Here is a 20,531-nt window from a genome sequence, read left to right as displayed (position 1 = left end):
TTTGAGCTGTCAGCACAGAGCCTGATACGGGGCTCAAACCCACTAACTATGAGATCATAACATGAGCCGAAGTCAGACACTTAACCGACTGAGGCACCTAGGCGCCCCCTGCCTTTTTTTCCCCCAAGCTATATTTATGGTATTATTTCTCACTAATCCTTTATAGATCCTGCATATTTAGGTAAAACTCATTATTCTTTATTTTCTCTATTTTTTCTCCCTTTAAATCATTCTCTTCACCTGGAATGCTAATTCTCCAATATACCTGTCAAACTGTACCTAAATTTGTCAGTGTCCATGTCAGATTTGGAATCTATTAAATCTTCTCTCTCCACAGCTGCCTGATGAAACCCTCACTCCTTTAAAATTGAATTAGTCCTTCTTTTGTATCTATTAGGTACTTACCATATATTGTTTCTTACTATAGTTATTTGAGTTATTTGTCCTCTCTCTCTTCTTGGCATTGAAGCTCTCTGAAGGCAGAGACCATGTCTGGTTCATTCCATGGCCTATGCCCTGTCCCAATCCCAGTGTGTAATTAGGGCAGTTCTAGCACATAGAAGCCATTTAATGAATATCAAACAAATGTGAATTGAGTGGGAATTAAAAGAACAAAAACGAAGATAGCCAAAATCTAATAAAAATGATTATACCTACCTATGTGTAAAGAAAAGTAGAAGTTTGTGGGGTTGTGACAAACGTAAGTATTAGTAGGAGGGTGAACTGCTAAAAGGAAATTGAAGATAATTGTCAATAATTCCAAATCTGGAGGAGATCCAAGGACTTCTGCTATAATTTTCACAAATGATCTACAAACCTCTCGGGGCATGGATGTAAGCTGCCCCTCTTTGTGTTCCTGAAAAAATAAAAATCAAACTGTCTTTAGATTTAAAGAGAACTGTTAACTAACATTTTTCATTTAAGCAAGACACTCCTTTTAAGACAGAATTGTGTTGTCTACTACTCTAATCTGACCATATTTACCATTAAACGGAGTTGCTACTTCCCAATCCAAGCAATCCTGTCGTTAAAAATTCATTAAAATTGACGGCAACTTAATTCTAGCTCATTTATCTTAACCAACAAGACAAAGTTACATCAGGGCACTCACGAGCATGGCTCAGGAGCCAAACCGCCTCGCTTTGCACTCTGGCTTCTCCACTCACTAGCTATGTGATTTGGGGCATATTTAATATCTCCATGCCCCAGTTTCTTTCTCTATAATACGGGAAGGATTGTGTTACTTCACAGGGTTGTCATCAGGGCTAAATGACACAAAATTCTGAAGAATGCCTCACATACAGTAAGCCCCATATATAAATGTTAGCTACTATTCGTTCTATTATGACAACTACTGGCACCCCTCGGTACTCCCACGATGGGATCAGAAGGGGAAATTCACAGTAGACAAATCTGGTTACATTCCTGCACCGTGAGCCAGTCTGCAAAGCTCTTTCTCACAACAGCTCTGAGAGGTTGCATCCTTCCTTTCTACAATGTGAAGCTCAAAGTGATTGTAGGACTAACTCTGACCACCCAGAAAACATGTAAGTAATGCCACTACAACTCACACCCAGACCTCTGAGCCGTCTCTACTGTGTCATCGATTGTCTGGTAGAGGGAGACCTGGTAGGGTGCCAAGTAATTACTAAACATAAAGACGGGTATAAATAAATAACTTATATCCTCCAACCCCACCAGGAGGGAGCAGTTGGCCTCTAGATCAAGGCCGAGGGAGTTAAACTTCCCCATCTTCCCTCTCCCTATACATGTGATACATCCGAATATATGAAACATCTCCACACTCACTTTTCTTCATTTGCTCTTATGTATTCCTGAATCAGAAAACTTAAAACCTAGATGTTCACTCTGAAACCTCAGATTTGAGAAGAGAACACGGAGTCTACAGAAGAAAGCCCAAACTCCTCTGCCAAGATCTCACAAGTGCCAAGTGGCCTAGCCAAGGCAAGCCAAGCAAGCACACAGGTCTCTTGCCTTCCAACTCAGGGCTACCTCTGCCACAGCCAAATAGTGCCCCTTGTGCCTTCCACCATCCTGGTCACCACCTCGGCCCTTCGTTCCCAAGTCTATCCCGGCCCATGTTTCTTCAATCTTGTCCTCTCCACTGACTCCTTACAAATAGTCACTGCTGTCTTATATCATTAAAAAAAAAAAAATCCCATAACTTGAACTTTGGGAAACTTTTGTTAACTTTCTGTTTCTCTTTTCTTTCCCTGCTGAACTTTTTAATCGTAATTTATTCTCACTGTCGCCAATGAGTCTACCACACATGCTGCTGAAAGTCTCCGAAACCTGGTCATTAAGAATTTCTATCAGTGGCCCTTTATCTGTCTACATTTTCTTTGAACCTTCCACATTATTTGGCTCGAGAGACCACCTTTTCCTCCCCCCCCTCTGCCCACCCTTGGCTTTCACTTTGTTGTTTCCTGGTTCTTCTCTGAGCTCTTCGACTACTCTTTCTACATCTTTCGACAGCTCCTTTTTCCTGTTTCATACGTGGAAATGGATATTTCTGGAGGTGACCGCCACAGGCCTTTCTACGATCCTTTTACTACACTGTTCATCTTATAGAGCTCATCTGTCCATCTCCATTGCTTCACTGTGACATCCATGCACACAATTCCCCATCTGTCCTCCTCATCCCCCTCCCCAGTTCCAATCTTGCACATCTACGTGCCCAGTGGTCACGACCACCGAACGTCCAACCATAATCTCAAATGCAGAATGCGTAAGCTGCAGAACTTGTGTGTTCAATTCCTTCTTTGATGATGCTATCATCCTTCCAGATTCCCAGCTTGAAATTGTGCATTATATATTTCACTTCTCCTGCAGCTATTGAGACAGAATCAAGCCCTATTAGTTCTCTTTACAATCTCTTTCGTATTTGCCCCCTACTTTTACACTCCTGTTTTCATCACCTGAGTTCAAGTTCTTTGCACTGTACTCATGAACTAATGAAATCGCCCCACATCCAATAAACTACCAATTTACCTATCTTCCTTAAATACTCTGAGATGTATTAAAGGCAACAATTAAGTTCATTTCTTTACATACTTCCCACAATACCTAATATAAAACTATTCTTAATTAGTAACTGTTAATTGGATAATGGGCTCTCTGAATGAAGAAGGGTGAAGAAGTATATTTTTCAGGAAATGGAACTGATACCTAGATTTTTCTAGCATTTTTATAAATATATGAAAATGAGAATATATATATATATATAGAAATCTCCAAGCTTACAAGTGTTACTTTTCTGACATGGAAAGACTGAATAAGATCTTCACACTGTCTTGTGTGCTCTTTGAAAATTAGTCAGCAAGTTTCAAAGTGGATATACAAAGAAAGTGATTTAGAGAAAAACTGCTGTGTAAATGTTACATAAAATATTCAGCAAGCAAGGGGCCTCAGAGATCACTGTATTATATTCCTGAAGACAATAGTCTAATTTACCACAGGGCCCAAGAAAGCCAGTAAAATGTTTTTGTTTTTTAGAATTGATTCATTCATTGAATATTTATTGGATGCCTATTATGTGCCAAGTACTGGGGTTACAATGAGATCAAGAAAAAACATTATCCCTGCCCTCAGCAGGTTTACAGAGGGAAATAAACCATAGTTTCATAAATGACGATGTGACACTAACAAATGCATGTGTGTGGAGAGAGAGAGCGAGTGGAGGGAGGGGAAAGGGTTACACTAGATGGAAAGAGAAGGGAGGGCTTCTCTCAGGAAGTAAATTTAAAGTCGAGGCATGAAGGATTAGCCGGGCGGCCAGATGGAAAGAATGGGATCAAAAACTTCTCAACCAGAAAAACTATGTGCCCTGCGAGCGAAAAAGGTTCAGGAACCTTTTAAGGAAGGTTTTAAGGAAGAGAAAAAAAAAAAAACAAAAAAACCAGGGGGGCTGCCCTGGCATGAGATGAGGCTGGAGTGGTCACTGGAGCATACATGCTTTCTTTAAATATTGCCATAGGTTCCGGATTTTATCCCAAGTGCAATGGAAAGCCAGTGGTGTCACCGAAACAAAGGCATTAAAAACATAGGATTACCACTCCCAGGGAACATCTGTACTTATCTGACCTGATCAAGTTCTACTAGAGGCCTCACTGGAGAAACAAATGAACTTGAAAAATATTCTCATACATCAACCAAACTGATAAAAGGACAGCTGTGAAAGCAGAGCCAAAACATCAAACCAGAAGCCAGGCCACAGCACAGACACTACTGGTGAGGTCGGTGCCACTTTTTCACTTAATATTTTGGATACGTTTTCAATATGCGAATTCTAGAGATCTTCGGCAAGCTCACACTTAGTCAAACAAAACACACTTGCACTTGTTATTTAAGGAGTGTGGAGTAAGTTTCAGTCAGCAATAATCAAGCCTCAGACGGGCCTCACTGGCTACCGGACCGCCACTGTGCCAAGCTTGCGACAAGTAGCCATTTTGCTATGGTTGATACTCAAATGCCCCAGCATAAAGAAACAAGGCAGAAATAGAGCTGTTCTTCTGAGATTGAGTTAGGAATGACGACAGTGTGAAGACTGAGCAGTAGGAGGCTGGGGGTTGAGAAAGTCCTCTGCCGTTTGCTGAAAGAAGGGATCCAGGAGATCAGGGAAGGCGGAGAAGAGAAAAAAATTCCACTGAAATCCCACAAAAATTTGAGTTCATAACCTTGAGCGAGTAAATAAGTGATTACAGAAAATCTCCCCGAAGTAGAGTTACGAAAGTACCTGCAAAACCTGACAAGTCAGTAGAAAGTGATGGACCACGCGAGCCTTCAGTAACTGCTTTATATTGAAGACGTGCTGCTGGTGATCTGCTCTGATGAGGACCTCCAGAGCCGCCAGCAGGGCTTCCCAGGCTCCGCGCTGAGAAAATAAACACACACCAGTCAGCACGTGATTACTGAAAGCCGTGCCACACGCGTTTTAGAAGAAGACACGTAACAGCTCAGTCTACCCATTGCGTACATACTCAGGGTCAAGGATTAAATGTGTCTGAAAAAGCACATCTTAACATTTACTCCAGACTATTATTATTGTTACTATTTTTTGTCAGGAGGTCATTTCTAAATACGTTGAAGGGGCGCCTGGGTGGCGCAGTCGGTTAAGCGTCCGACTTCAGCCAGGTCACAATCTCGCGGTCCGTGAGTTCCAGCCCCGCGTCAGGCTCTGGGCTGATGGCTCAGAGCCTGGAGCCTGTTTCCGATTCTGTGTGTCTCCCTCTCTCTCTGCCCCTCCCCCGTTCATGCTCTGTCTCTCTCTGTCCCAAAAATAAATAAACGTTCAAAAATAAATAAATAAATAAATAAATAAATAAATAAATAAATAAATAAATAAGTTGAATTCCATGTGGCATTAGGTGCTTCACTACATTAACCTTTCTGTGATGTTATATAATATATAGTATTTTCAAAAGATGAAATATCTTGAGGGATTTATTCGATACGGAGAAAACACACACATGATCAATATAATTGTTTACTAATAATGCGTTTTCAAAGAGCATTATTGCAAACGCATAAACTTCAATGCTTCTTTGTGTATACAGCATTTAAGTAAATAATTTTAGAACAAATTGTACTGAATTGAGAAAACTCACCGATAATGTGAAAATTCTGCATTTTAGGCTGATTTACTTTTAAGTCCAAATAACAGAATTCTCTGCATAATTACTGTATATCTTCAAACATCCTTGTAAAGTCCCTTAAAAATCATTCTCCCATGTGGAATCAATCTTAAATTACACTCAATAATGTAGAAAGAGGAATCTTATACAGACAACCAATATTGAAAGATAATCTTCACCTCATTTTGTTATTCCAAATGACCTTTTAACAAAGCCGCTAACAAAAAACAAAATTAACTGGCTTGGGCCACAGGTCTTGCTATTTCTCCTGCTGTTATTTGATAGTAACAAACAATGAAAAGGCCAAGGAACTGAACGACTTAATCATATTATTATAACCCAGGCCTCTCTCCTCATAAGATAGGGCCACGAGGCCCTAAAAGAAAAAGGCATATGAGAACTTGGAACACAAGGCAGGTCAGGTATGAAAACTTGCCTCAGGTCTGAAAAAACAGTACCAAATAGAATGGTGGCAAAGTAAACAACCAACCAAAAACAAAAGACAAACTCAGTTAAAAATTATTAATTAGGACAGAAAATCTTATTTCAAATTCACAGAAGTATTTGTATCACTTTTGAATTCAATAAGAAATGTTTTGTTTTTTGATCAACAACCTCAAATTAGCATCTTCTTTTGAAATACTAACCAAAACAACTGTCTACCATTTAGTTAGGTTCTGTCTTCCGTCTACAACTGAGCTGATTCTTTCCTATACGTTTGTATTTATGCTGCCTTTGTTTATATCTGCTATCACTGTACATTTGCTTTTTCCCCATGCAACGTTACACATATTTTTATGCATGCATATATATATATATATATATATGGTTATTATTTAGTCTGAAAGTGAGAATTTATTCAGAATGAGAAAAGAAATCACGACAAATTACAAAGTTTTAAAAATTGTGAGTACCATAAAATCTAGAAAAAGCAATGGTTCAATTAGCTGCTTAACACAACACTATGAGACTTCCCCATGTATGGCTGCATATTCTTTGATGTCTTTTTTTTTTTCTTTTGAAGAATAATTGACATACAATATCATATTCATTTCTGGTATATAACACAGTGAATCAATATTTATATATGTTATGAAATGGTTACCACGAGAAATACAGTTACCATCTGTCACTATACAAAGTTGTTATCATATTATTGATATGGCTTGGGCCACAATATATATATCATATTATATCCTTATGCTGTATATAGACATCCCCATGTCTTATTTATTTTATAACTGGAAGATTATATCTTCATATGAGAATACTTTTGTAATATAATTTTCTATAGGAATATTTAGAAAAATAATTCTGTCCTCTAGGATGCTTGGTCAAAATTTATCTTTATTAATAATAGATTACAAAGGTTTCTTTCAGCTTTCCAACAGATTACTGATAATGAATAAATTTGGGCAGACTACTGCCAAATTTATGAATACCTGCTTTTTAAAAAAAATCTAAAGGTGTATGCTGAATACCTATATAATAAATTGGTCTTTAATTATGTTTGACGGTAATGTTGTTATGCTCTAAATAACTCTAGAAAATCTATAGTCTACACTACAACTAAGGAGCTTATAAGAGTTATACCAAAAAGATTGTTAAAAACTAGGGCAGAAAGGAAATAGTCCTATATTCATTCCCTGGCTGGATCCTTGTGAAGATCATCCAGTGGTTGAGATGCTGTGCCTAGACCTAAGATCACACCATGTTCCTTAACTTATGCCTATAATGAAGTCAAGACTTTATAGCCTTTCCCTATATATTCTGATTCAGCTTTATGACTCCTGGGCAACTTGGCTCCCCTACTTAGAAGCGTGTCCATTTCCCTCACCTTGACCTGACTCTCTAGACTCTTAGCATGATTCCCTTTCAGAGTTTATGATAGATTTAAGTTCCCAGTTGATTCAAATGAGCTCCATGTTTTCCAGCCTGCATACTGCTCTTAGCTAATCCCAGTTAGCTCAAGTTCTCATGCTGACCTTCCAGCTCAGCATTACCCATGGCTGCTCAAAACCTTGCACAGGAAATAATCGCCACACTTCCATTAACTAACATTACACTGAAGTAGTAAGTCTGTTCTGTTCTTTAGAAGAATGATTAGATGAATATTTAATTTAACTTAGATGAGTATTTAATTTTATTTATTTATTTTTTTTTAGAGAGAGGGTACACTCATGAGTGGGAGAGGAGCAGAGGGAGAGAAAGAATCCCAAGCAGGCCCCCCACTCAGCATGGAACCCAATGTGGGGCTTGATCCCATGACCCTGGGATTGTGACCTGAGCCAAAACCAAGAGTTGGACGCTTAACCAACTGAGCCACCCAGGTACCCCAAGAGACATGTACTTTTAAATATTCATCTAGGGGTGCCTGGGTGGCTCAGTTGGTTATGTATCTGCCTCTTGATTTCAGCTCAGATCATGATCCCAGAGTCATGGGATTGAGCTTTGTGTCGGCCTCTTTGCTGACAGTGCGGAGCCTGCTTGGTATTCTCTCTCCCTCTCTCTGCCCCTCTCCCACTTGTGTGTGCATGCTCTCTCTCCCTCAAAATAAATAAACAGTTTTTACAAAGTACACATCTCTCTGTGCACAAAGGAAACAATCAATAAAGTGAAAGAAAACCCTACCGAATGGGCGAAAATATTTGCAAACCATGTATCAGATGAAGGATTAATATCTAGAGTACATAGAGGACTCTTAAAACTCAATAACAAAAAATCAAATAGTCTATTTGAAAAATGGGCAAAGAACTTGAAAAGACATTTCTCCAAAGAAAATATACAAATGGCCAACAAGTATATGAAAAGATGCTTGTCACTAAATATCAGGGAAATGCAAACCAAAACCACAATAAAATATCGTCTCGTACCCAATAGGATGAGCACTATCAAAAAATCCAGAAGATAACAATTGTTGGCAAAGATGTGGAGAAATTGCAATCCTTGTACCTTGGTGATGGGATTGTAAAATGGTGCAGGTCTTATGGAAAACAGTGCAGGGGATCCTTAAAAAATTAAAAACAGAGGAGCACCTGGGTGGCTCAGTTGGTTAAGCATGGGACTCTTGGTCTTGGTTCAGGTCACGATCTCACAGTTTGTGGGATCGAGCCCTGTATCAGGCTCTGTGCCGTCAGCACAGAGCCTGCTTGGGGCTCTCTCCCTCCCTCTCTCTCTCTTTAAAAAAAAAAATTAAAAATAGAATTAATACATGATTCAGCAATCCCACTTCTGGGTATATATCCAAAAGAATTGAAAATAGGATCTCAAAGAAACATTCACACACCCAAGTCCATTGCAACATCATTCACAAAATCCAATATATGGAAGCAACCTAAATGTCTATTAATAGAAAGAATGGATAAAGGAAATGTGGCATATACATACAATGGGATATTATTCAGTCTTACAAAAGAAAGGAATCTGGTCATCTGCTATAGCACAGATGAACCTTAAAGACATATCCTAAGTGAAACAGCCAGTCACAAAAAGACAAATACTGAATGGTTCCGCTTCTACGACATATCTAAAGTAATCAAGCCCTTAGAAACAGAAAGCGGTATGGTGGCTGCCAGGGAGAGGGGCAGAGGGCAGGAGAGATGCGGGGTGTGCGACGGGGCCAGTTGCAGCCAAGCAAGATGGAAAAGTCTTAGATACCTGCTGTTCGACACAGTGTATGTACTTAATACCGTATGGTATGCTTACAAATTGTGACGAGGGTAAATTCATGTCATATGTTTTTTACCATTAAAAATAAAAGCACATGCCTTGGCTTTATTCCATATCTTCCAGTCAAGCAGGAGCTCCTCTAGCAGTTTAACATCTTGGATTATAGCATTAGACTCTACATCCAACTTAAACTCTCCACTCTCGTTGACATGAATGATATCTTCACCACAGCAACCTTCAAAAAGAGTCTGTGGAAAATCAGCGTTAATACAAGATGCATTAATAACTGATTAATCTAAAAATTCAACAGAAACATTATTCTTTCCATCTTTGCAGTCATAACATTAAATTCACAGGAAGACTAGTGAAGAATTCAACCTTTCACAGAGTGTCTTTAATCTGTTTTGCAAAACAGTTCAAATAATTAGAAAAACACAAACTTTGAAATATTTATAAATGATTATTCAGTTTCAAACATGGGTAAAATAAACATTCCATTTTATTTATTTATTTTTCTATTTTTCTTTTTTAAATTCAATGAATCGGTTAGGCTTTGAAACCTTTTCCAAAAAGTACTAAGGATTCATGCCATAAATGTATGGATCTTGAGGACATGGGTGAAAGCAGTTTTTGCCTTAGTACTAGCACCCTCAGACAAATATTTTCACAATGTTACCAAGTGCTTTTAGCTAGAAAGGTATTTAAGTATCTGATGAAAGCTGGATCAAAATAAAAACTAATATAACCTTAGAAAACTAACTCTCTATCAGCACTGCCTACTGGAAATGGCACAGTACTAGTTGTCCAGAAAACTGGGTTCTCTTCCGTAACTGGGAGCTGAAGCAAACAACAGTGTCTCTGTGGGTCTTAATTTCAGCGTTCTACAGAAGCAGGGGCCAGCCCCTAAGGGATAGCAACACTTCATCCAGATCTCAAATTCTAGGAGTTAATTTTCTTCTCTCACTCTTCTCAAATGTTTGAAAGAAGACAAAAATGTAATTATGTCAATGATGAAGAAAGCCAGAAGAGCATCTTAGTTTGGTTAAATATACACTGTTGAGTTTCCTTCATTATCTTCAGGAATAACCGAAACATGAAACTCTATTGTCGGAAGACTATAATGAAGAGAAGTCTCATTGCATATGAAACTATGAGAATAAATTTTATGAGGACATACCTTCAAAACATGAAAACCAACAATGCATTTTTGTTTAATCAACACCTGATGAATCATGGAAAGTCCATTACAATTTTCTAATTCATGTATTCTCTGTTGGTTGTATTTAATTAATGAGAGTATAACTCTCAGTGCTAATGCTTGAGTTTCTTCACAGTTGCTGAGTTCCACAACCTAAAAAATAATTTATTGAGAGAAAAATTTAACATGTGGGATTATATATTATTATATAACATCAAACCATCAGTTTTATTTGAAAGCTATTTTTTTTTTTGCTCACACTTTGTCATCATTTAAGAATTATGAACAAAACTGAAAGACATAAATCCTACAATTTTAGTCTCTTGAATATAGTATAAATGAGCTAAAATAACACTTACAACTGTATAAGTCAGTAGCATTTTATTAGTGATTTGAAATGTCAGCAAATGTCATTTCAGTGAATCAACAGATAGGCTGTGCGTTATATGCTGTGGGAGATAACAAAGAAGTAAAGGCATGATACGTGCCCCCAGTGGGGCCTACTATCAAGTCAAAAGACAAGATGTATGTATGAAAACCAGAGATTTGCCTTGTACTTCAATTAAACCAGTGATTTCTGACAACTACTATGTATAAGAAAAACACACCTTACTATCACGATTAAAGGCAAAGAAGAATGAGATAGTATGAATGTCACAAGGGCACAGAAACTACTCCTGACTCTACTCTGCTTGGGTTAGGGAAGTCTAAATGGAGAGAAGATGGCCTGGAAAGACAGTAAAATCCTAGAAAGTAGGAACAGCAGGTGGCTGGGAGCGAGAGACAAGAGACAGGTGAGGGTCTAAAACTCGAAGTTCCCGGTACAGCTCGGAGGCTGCAGTTTGCTTATTTGGCTGGATGGCAGAGATCTGGTTCAAAAGGCAGGCTATGCATGGAAGGTTTTTTTGTTTTTTGGGTTTTTTTTAATGTTTATTTATTTTTGAGAAAGAGAGAGGGAGGGGCAGCGAGAGAGGGGGCCAGAGGATCCCAAGCAGGCTCTGTGCTGACAGCAGGGAGCCTAAAACTCACAAAGTGTGAGATCATGACTTGAGCTGAAGTCAGACACTTAACTGGCTGAGCCACCCAGGCACCCCAACACGTGTAAGGTTTTTAAGGAGACTGAATTTTCTTTTTGTAGCAGAGAAGGAAAAATACTAAAGAAAGTTTCTAAGTTTTAAGTGTTACAATGTACTTTAGAAGTCTTATTGGCAAGATCCTGAATGTGTGTAAAAGATGAGCCATTTTCTCTAGGATCTAGTCATTGTGTGAGAGTAATCATAACAAAATTATGTGTAATAACCTGATGAAAGAACAAAAACCAAGGATATACATTTTGAAACTATAAGTTATAAAAGTTGATCACAGAATGTTGATGAGTTAAAGAGCTTTTCATTTTAAAACACGAAGGGAAAATCTACTCAACTAGATACTGGATGAAAAAAAAAAGCTTGAAAAAGGAAGAAGAAAAAACAGGTTAGAGTATGGTGAGTCAATGCTGACAAAACATTTATAAGAATGGTAATGATAATAACACACACTGATATGCCTATTATTGCAAAATTAATCAAAGGTGGTCCCACTGAAGGAAAAAAATCCAGTTGGGGAGGCTGTGGAAATTTGCAAATGTTGCAGAAGTTACACTTAGGAATAAAATTCTGGAGAAAGAAGATCAAGCCTGCTTTATTTAAACAAGGATATGGGCCTTGAGGAAGGAGATGATTAGTACCATTTGTACTCCTGATTTTGGATTTCAGCGATCCCTGTAAACAGTCAGTATATATTTATTGATTGTCTACTCTATGTCAGGAAAGATATTATCCCCACCCTGAGACGACTAAGTAGAACAGATAATTTAAACAATTTATTCTAATATAGTAGTCATGACACAAGTCAAACTTTTTACATTTCTCCTTTTCTTTAAGAAAGCTAAACAAACTCAAATTATTTTTGGGGGAGTTACTTGCTGACCCTTGGGTTTGTTTTTTTTTTTTTCCCCATACAGCTGGAAGCTTGGGAAAAACAGGCTTCACAAACCTTATTTTAAAGAATACATTCCTTGTCTACAGCCATGCCACCTTGAATGCACCCAATCTTGTCCAAAGAATATCTTTCTTCTTTTTGTTACTATAATATGTATTCCTCCTCTCATTGACAATTTAAATATTATTTATTTATTTACGTATTTTATTAATGTAATCTCTATGCCTGATGTGGGGCTTGAACTCATGACCCCGACAGAGATCAAGAGTCGCCTGCTCTACCGACGGAGCCAACCAGATGCCCCATTAAATCTTGTATATTTCACATTTAATTGTCTTAATTACATTTCTGGATAATAGAAAACTTCTAAAATCTCCATAAGAGAAATTTTCACCACGTGTGGCAGAAAGCTTGATGACATCATAAACAACATGATTTCTTTATCTTAAAAGTTTAATAGAGTTGATGTATAACTGTCTCTGTAATTAAAAAAAAAAAACACTGAAATTTAACAGTATTAAAGAAGTAGTTTGGTTTCAGATAAAACCATAATCAGTGATTCTTACCCTAGCAAAGAGAAAAACAAATATACCAGTTCCACCGATCTCGTGCAGGACGCCTTGAATAGTTTTACATTCCGTAGGCCGGAGATTCTTTAGATAATGAGGTTCTAACAAGATGCTCTGAACTTCTTTTGAGCTGAAGGGCCTTTGAGAGAGTTGGGTTTTCATCTGGCCTTTAAGTCTAATAACTGGCTCATAGATGGTATACTGAGCAGGACAGTTAGTTGTGTAAACAATGGAAAGACTTTCCTGAAACACAAATACATTCCTTTAGCAACTAAACAAAATTGACAAAAGTAAGTTATCAACCAGCAAACAAGCATTTCAAAGTGAAAAGTTACCCAACAAATTGTTCTCTTTGACAGACGGTACACGAAACAAAGATGAATGTGGGAAGCAAGATGGCTCCTCAGAAAGGAGAAGATCAGTTTCAATAGCAGCGAACAATTGTATAAACCTTGTCAAGGCCGAGAAGATTCCAGGTTTAACCATTTTAGAATAAACACGAAATTACACTGTTACTACTAAGAACAGCTGAGTCTTACACACCACACTCATTACATACCAGGCACTGTTCTTTGCACTTACAAATATTAACCGATCTTGACAACCTTATGAGATGGAAACTCTGCATCAATGTATTCAAATTTTTTGCTTTGGGGAATGTGTTTGTTCACAGGCTGGCTACTCATTTACAAGTGACTCTAAGTCAGATCTTCCTACCAGAATAAAATTCCAGACTATCAGCATTCCTACTAAAACTGAATAGAATTTTCAATATTTCTCCCACGCAGAGGGCAGTTTCAATCAGGTTCTGACTCCGGTGGGGCACTCAGGCTTAGGGAAATCATGTACCCTGATTCAGTGTTTTCTCCCAGAAGCTGTGGGGGCCTTAGGCTGTGATCATTTTCAACCATGGCGATTTAAACTTAAACACAATTTCATCCAGACATCATCTAGCATATTTGCATACCAACTAAAGTGACAACACGGTCTTATTGTATATGATATGCTGGGTAAAACAAAATCTTAAACCTGCAGTAGTTTTCAACAGAAAGCTGACAAACGTTCATCTACATGAAACAACTCCCACCTGGCACCAGCGGCTTGCCAGACTTTTCGCTCATGAACTCATAATCCCCAAATTACTAAATCAGGCTTAAAAATTTGCTTTCTAAAAAGAGTTGTCGCATCAAATCCTTAGAATTTTCATTTGTGATAATTTATGTTAAATCTTATGACTTCAATATATTCTTTTCAAGCAAAATAAAAGGATTAAGGAAATGTGTGTGTGTGTGTGTGTGTGTGTGTGTGTGTGTGAAAACAAATGGATTAACCAAAAACTAGAGAGTTAAAATTATTATTTGAACAAACACTGGTTGTGTAAATCCTTGGTCTGCCTAAAGCATAGATTCTCAACATGTGGTCCTGAACCAGCAAGCAGCAGCCAACAGCATCGTCTGGGATTTGTTAAAAATGCAAATTGCTTGGGCCACACTTCAGACCCCTGAATCCAAAAGTCTGGCCCAGCAACTTGTGTTTTAATAAATCCTCTGGGTGACTCTGCTGTACGCTTAGGTTTGAGAAACATTTCCCTAAAGCATGTTTTCTTTTTTTTTTTTTTTCAACGTTTATTTATTTTTTGGGGGGACAGAGAGAGACAGAGCATGAACGGGGGAGGGGCAGAGAGAGAGGGAGACACAGAATCGGAAACAGGCTCCAGGCTCTGAGCCATCAGCCCAGAGCCTGACGCGGGGCTCAAACTCACAGACCGCGAGATCGTGACCTGGCTGAAGTTGGACGCTTAACCGACTGCGCCACCCAGGCGCCCCATAAAGCATGTTTTCTTAATGGTGACACATTTGGGGTAGGATAATTCTGTGCTCTATATAATACTGCCCTTGCATTGCAGAACATGTAGCATCCCTGGTCATCACCCAATCATAATGGACAGCCCAAATGCTCCCAACCCCCCTTTTTGGATACTCCTTAGGGAGAAAACTATTGTATACACAATATCAGATCATAAGTCAAATTCCATACGTATCTACTCTCTATCCGCTTTACCACAGTTACATATTTAACACCACTTAAGACTTAACATGTATTTTACAAAATATCTATGCTAGAACTTCTCCTTTCCTTTAGTCAAATGTTACAGCTTTAAAATACTATTTATTTTGATTGCGCAATACACATCTCATTAACAACAGCAACAACAACAACAACAAAATACATTCCAAACTAGTAGTCTCCTTCAAGTAAAATCTCTGACCTATAACTGTACCTCTCATAAGAAGCAAGAGAAGGAACCCAGTTTCATGGCCAGATCTACCAGTTTTTAGTAGATCTTCTAAGACTACGAAGGCTCAGCTTTCTAGTTGCTATAATGAAAAATATCTACCACAAACTCCTGAACTATACACTTGGACAAAAAATTACAATAGTGTATAAAAAAACAAGAGAGTCTCATATAACCAGAGTCAGCAATATTTTGCAAGCAAAATTCCTGGTTGTTACTGATATCAAAGAATAAATATTTTAAAATCGGAATATTTATAAATAAAAATAATACTATAAATAAAAATTACTACTTATTTATAAGTATGGAAATGAAATGTAATGAGCAATTTTTTTATGCTAACAGATGTTATATTTTCACCATATCATAAACATTTTTCTTGAATAATTAGTACATATAAACTAAACTAATGCTTCGTATGGAAATATAGTTCTAAGGAAAAGGGAATAAACATTTGAAACCCGAAAACAAATTCTGAGTATTTCAGGTTGCTTTTTTTTTTTTTTTTTTTTAAGAAAGAAACATGTTCTTGGGGCGCCTGGGTGGCGCAGTCGGTTAAGCGTCCGACTTCAGCCAGGTCACGATCTCGCGGTCCGGGAGTTCGAGCCCCGCGTCAGGCTCTGGGCTGATGGCGCGGAGCCTGGAGCCTGTTTCCGATTCTGTGTCTCCCTCTCTCTCTGCCCCTCCCCCGTTCATGCTCTGTCTCTCTCTGTCCCAAAAATAAATAAACGTTGAAAAAAAAAATTAAAAAAAAAAAAAAAAAAAAAAAAGAAAGAAACATGTTCTTGAGGAAAGAAAATGTTGAGTAAGAAAGAAGAGAAACTTTAGAAATCTAATTCATAGCTAATTACACATTTTATAACCATGAATTATCAGTTACTAAAAAGTTTAAACTTATGAAATGAAAACTTACAATTAAGAGACCAATGTCCACTTCCTTCTTGGTCATAAAAAGTTCTCTGATTTTTTCACATCGCAAAATGTCCTTATTAATATATTTGGAGAAGTCATTCGCAGGCTTGCCATATTTACATGGCATTATAGATGTATGGTTGGGTCCACAAGCATATAGATAAAAGGCCTCTTGTGAATCAATCTTAGCTCCTGAACAAGAAAATAAAGTTATTTATTTACCATACTCCAACCAGAATTTTTCATAAAAAGCAAGAAATCAAGAGTTAGTTATTTTTGTCAGATTCTTTTATCTCTATAAAATTGATAAAGTCTCACATTCCAAATTGGTGTCATGAGCAAATAACCTATGCCAAGTATGGACGGGAAATGAATTAATACACATAAAGTTAACTGTGAAGCTTGTGATAAAATAATAAAATTTCTATTTTTTCCTTCAGATAGAAAACAGTTACTTTGGTTTTGTTTTGCCTTTTTTAAATAAATGGAAACCATACTTCAGTAAATTCTTTTTTGAAATAAATATGAATTGATATCTCATTCCTCCATTCTTCTATCTATTCAATAAACGCTGCCTGAATGCTATTATGTGCCAGATTTAGTGATATACATTTTTTATTTTTATTTTTAAGTTTTTTAGTGATATATATTTTTAAATCATATATTTCTTTTTTTCCCTAAAATTTGATATTCTTACAGAATATACTAAAATTGGGCTGCCTGGGTGGCTCAGTTGGTTAAGCATCTGCCTTCGGCTCAGGTCATGATCTCATGGTCCATGGGTTCGAGCCCTGTATTGGGCTCTGTGCTGACTACTCAGAGCCTGGAGCCTGCTTTGGATTCTGTGTCTCTTTTGCTCTCTGCCCCTCCCCAACTCGTACTCTGTCTCTCTCTCTCTCTCTCTCGCAAAAATAAACATTAAGAAAATTTAAAAAAAGAATATACTAAAATTATAAGTAAGAAAGATAATCATTCTAAGTTTACTTGTCAATACTGTATTTTCCTAGATTATAAAACAAAATCGATTTGATATGCGCTTCCCTTTTGGGGGAGGCTGGTAGGAGGTATGACGTACACCCTTGCATTAAACATATATATCAATTCTAAGAAACATCTATATTATAAAAATGTTGAAATATTTCAGAAGTGCATCTTGGTATCTAGGAAATGTAATACTTACTAAGTACAAGTGAAGGAATAGGGATTAATATCCTGGATTATTATCCAGGATAATTTACTAGTTTAATACTTGTTAACTGAAAGAAGAAACTGGAAACGCTTTGAAGGAAAAAAGTATACCGTTGAAGAGGAGTAAATTTCCCAGGTCCCATTTTCCAGTCAATTGCAAAAACTCTTCTTGGGATGATGAACAGTGGCCAATCATGCAAAATGTTTTATTGCTATCAGATGACAAGCTTGTTCTTCTCGGAAGCATAAAGTCCAAAGTAACATCAGGTTTCCTGTGTTAAAAACAAAGTTAAATCAATTATTTCAGTGAGGACTTGAATAGTTTAAAAGTATAAATGTTTAATAATGGGAAGTTCTTGAACAATGTTCTCGGTTCAGTATCAAACAGTTGGTGATAGGGAGAAACAGAGTGGATTCTGCTGTCTCCTGGTCCCCAGTGCTAGCAGTACACAAATTCCAGAAAGAGGGGAGTAGAACAGACATGCCTGATGGCCCCGCAGCAGGCCATGGGAGGAGGGACCGGACACCTGAGGCAAATTTTCTTTGCCATTCGACCTCTGCGCATGCGCCTTCCTAGTTTATAAATACAAACCAACCACCTCCCCCTAATTTTACCAAGAAGTCTCCCACCTTGGTAAACCATTCCTAAAACATCACCTTCTATGAAGCCATCAAAGACTACTCAGAAAAGGAGTATCATTTCTCAAGGTTTGGTTCTGACTAGCCACTGAAACGCAATGCTTTTCTGCATTTTCTATTTTTTTCAATGCTCAGTCATAGAGTTTGGGTTAGTCTGTTGTATTTACAGGAATCCTTACAAAAGACAGAGTAGGAAAAAGTAAACTGACACTTCCTCAAAGAGAGACACACACGACGAGAGGATTTCATCATCCAGTTGGAAGTCCGGAGTGCCAAGTTCTACCCCTTTTGGGGGAATATTTTAAGCTGCATATAAAGATAATGAAGGCAACTTATAAAGGCAAAGTTTGTGAATAAGATAAAGACTTAGAATATGCTAATGTTCATAGAATTTACCAAGAAATTCTATGTTGGTATGTCAATTTATTTAAATTTAAAAACTTTTCCCTAAGGCTTTCTGTTTCATATTTAACATAAAAATGTAACTATTTTAACAGAAATATTTTCTGATAAAAATGTGAGATAACTTTTTTTTATTGAGGTATAACAGACATACAGCAATACAGTGAGATCATTTCCAGATTGGATGCATCTTTCTTGAACCAAATACATGGCTGTGACCGAAACACTATTGCCACCTATTGGCAGTATGACTTAATACAGTTTTTAAGGGTAAAGAACACTTTGCAAGATGAATTGAACAAATGTTAAGTACCTACTATGTGCCATATATTCCTACCACATTTGTGTGCTGTTCATTAAATAAGAATATAAACCATTAATAATTTGTTTTCAGTGTTACATACTATTGAAAATGTTCTCCTGAAATATATTATTTATAGAAATTATTCTATTAATTCAGAAAGTGCCAAGTTTAAATCAACAGAATAATATATTCGTCCTTGGTCACTTGCTCGTTGCTCTCTTAACAGATGAAATCATCACTTTGTACCAATGGCAAAAAAAAATTCCTTCAAAGTAATGTAGAAATATATGAACTGCTATGCTCACCAACCATCCACAATGAACATCTAAACCCTCATTCTGAACATGTCTAGTTAGTTTATGACTCCTATACCTGTCAGGTGGTCTGATTCAGAAAAAGGCTGTTGGGGTGGCAAAACACAGGGTTCTAAGGCATGGGCTGTATCTGGGTTCAGGTTTCAGCTGTACCCCATACTTGTGGAATGAATTTACCCGCTCTGGGTCTCTTTCAATTGCCTCACATGAGCCTTCCCCTCTGCCCGGAAGGCTCTGCCTCTCCCCTGCTCAGAGCACGTCCCGTCTCCCCGAGAGGTCTCAGCTTAAATAATCCTTTCCCAAAGACGCCTTCCCTGACCTACCTTTTAAGTAGCAAACCTGATATTTTCTGTCTGGGGACCTGTTTGTTACCTCCACAGTATCTGTCATGATTTGGATATAATCATTTCATTATGTTTGCTCCTTGTCTGCTTCCCCATTAGACGGTGAGTTCCAAGAAGGCATGGAACCCAAGTCTTTTTTTTTTTTTATATGAAATTTATTGTCAAATTGGTTTCCATACAACACCCAGTGCTCATCCCAGCAGGTGCCCTCCTCAATGCCCATCACCCACTTTCCCCTCCTTTCCACTCCCCCCCCCGCCCCATCAACCCTCAGTTTATTCTCAGTGCCAAGTCTTGTTTACCATTGCCCTCAGGCCTGACACAAGCACGCTGGGCACACGGCAATTCCTCAATAAATATTTAATGGATGAACAAATGAATGAATAAGAATCGGCTCATTTATGCTAAGGACATATGTTATTTCTGTGGTCTCATCTACTTCGAGGGATTTTTAAGAGAATTGGGAGATAATGCACGTAAGGCACCTAGCAAAAGGTGTGCAACGTAACAGGTATGAAATATTTTATAGTCCATGCGATTAAATCTAGCCTCCTCATCTTGACATGCATAACTTGCCTATCAGGTAGCATGACCACACCCATTGCTTTTCTTTCTCATTACTGAACTCAGACTCTTCCTTCCAGCCAGCTTGATCCTGTCCCATGCTGCCCACTATCCAATTCTGTATCCCCTTTCATGGTTACTTCATTCATAAAATACTTCGCAACTCTTACAAATCCAAGATACTTTTTAGTTCTCTCTGGCTTACTTTACATTAAGATATTCCAGAACCCAACTCTTATTAACTCGACCCACAATTCTCCTGGTCGGTAAAAATCACACAGTATACCTGAATCTATCACATGGCATGTTCTAGGACCCCATTTTAGTCTATTACCTGATACACACTAGCTTAAATTTTGCTCCAGTCATTCTAATTTCTTTTGAAACCCTGACTTAATTTAGGTCTTAGCCTTATTATCCACTTAATTGAAATAATTGCTTGTGGATTCATTTTATAAATTTGTAGGCATGAAAGACCAAACTATAGGTTCTTTTCCT

At 37.7% G+C, this 20,531-nt stretch overlaps 1 protein-coding gene across 2 annotated transcripts in view; it reads right to left on the bottom strand.

Annotated features, from left to right (window-relative positions):
* The window catches only part of LYST (lysosomal trafficking regulator), a 180,556-nt gene that overhangs the window by 88,719 nt on the left and 71,306 nt on the right, over positions 1 to 20,531 (bottom strand). For both annotated transcript variants that reach the window (XM_043596252.1, XM_043596253.1), the window contains exons 15-21: positions 17,578 to 17,738; positions 16,280 to 16,470; positions 13,068 to 13,313; positions 10,501 to 10,674; positions 9,422 to 9,571; positions 4,757 to 4,894; positions 658 to 856 (exon numbers count right to left, since the gene is read on the bottom strand). In XM_043596252.1, coding sequence (XP_043452187.1) covers positions 658 to 856; positions 4,757 to 4,894; positions 9,422 to 9,571; positions 10,501 to 10,674; positions 13,068 to 13,313; positions 16,280 to 16,470; positions 17,578 to 17,738 — 1,259 coding nt within the window. The remainder of the gene's footprint in view (positions 1 to 657; positions 857 to 4,756; positions 4,895 to 9,421; positions 9,572 to 10,500; positions 10,675 to 13,067; positions 13,314 to 16,279; positions 16,471 to 17,577; positions 17,739 to 20,531) is intronic.

Source organism: Prionailurus bengalensis, chromosome D2 (assembly GCF_016509475.1).
Source record: "Prionailurus bengalensis isolate Pbe53 chromosome D2, Fcat_Pben_1.1_paternal_pri, whole genome shotgun sequence".
Lineage (NCBI taxonomy): Eukaryota > Metazoa > Chordata > Mammalia > Carnivora > Felidae > Prionailurus > Prionailurus bengalensis.
Note: the sequence above shows the minus strand (reverse complement) of the source record. Positions and strands in the feature narration are given on the sequence as shown.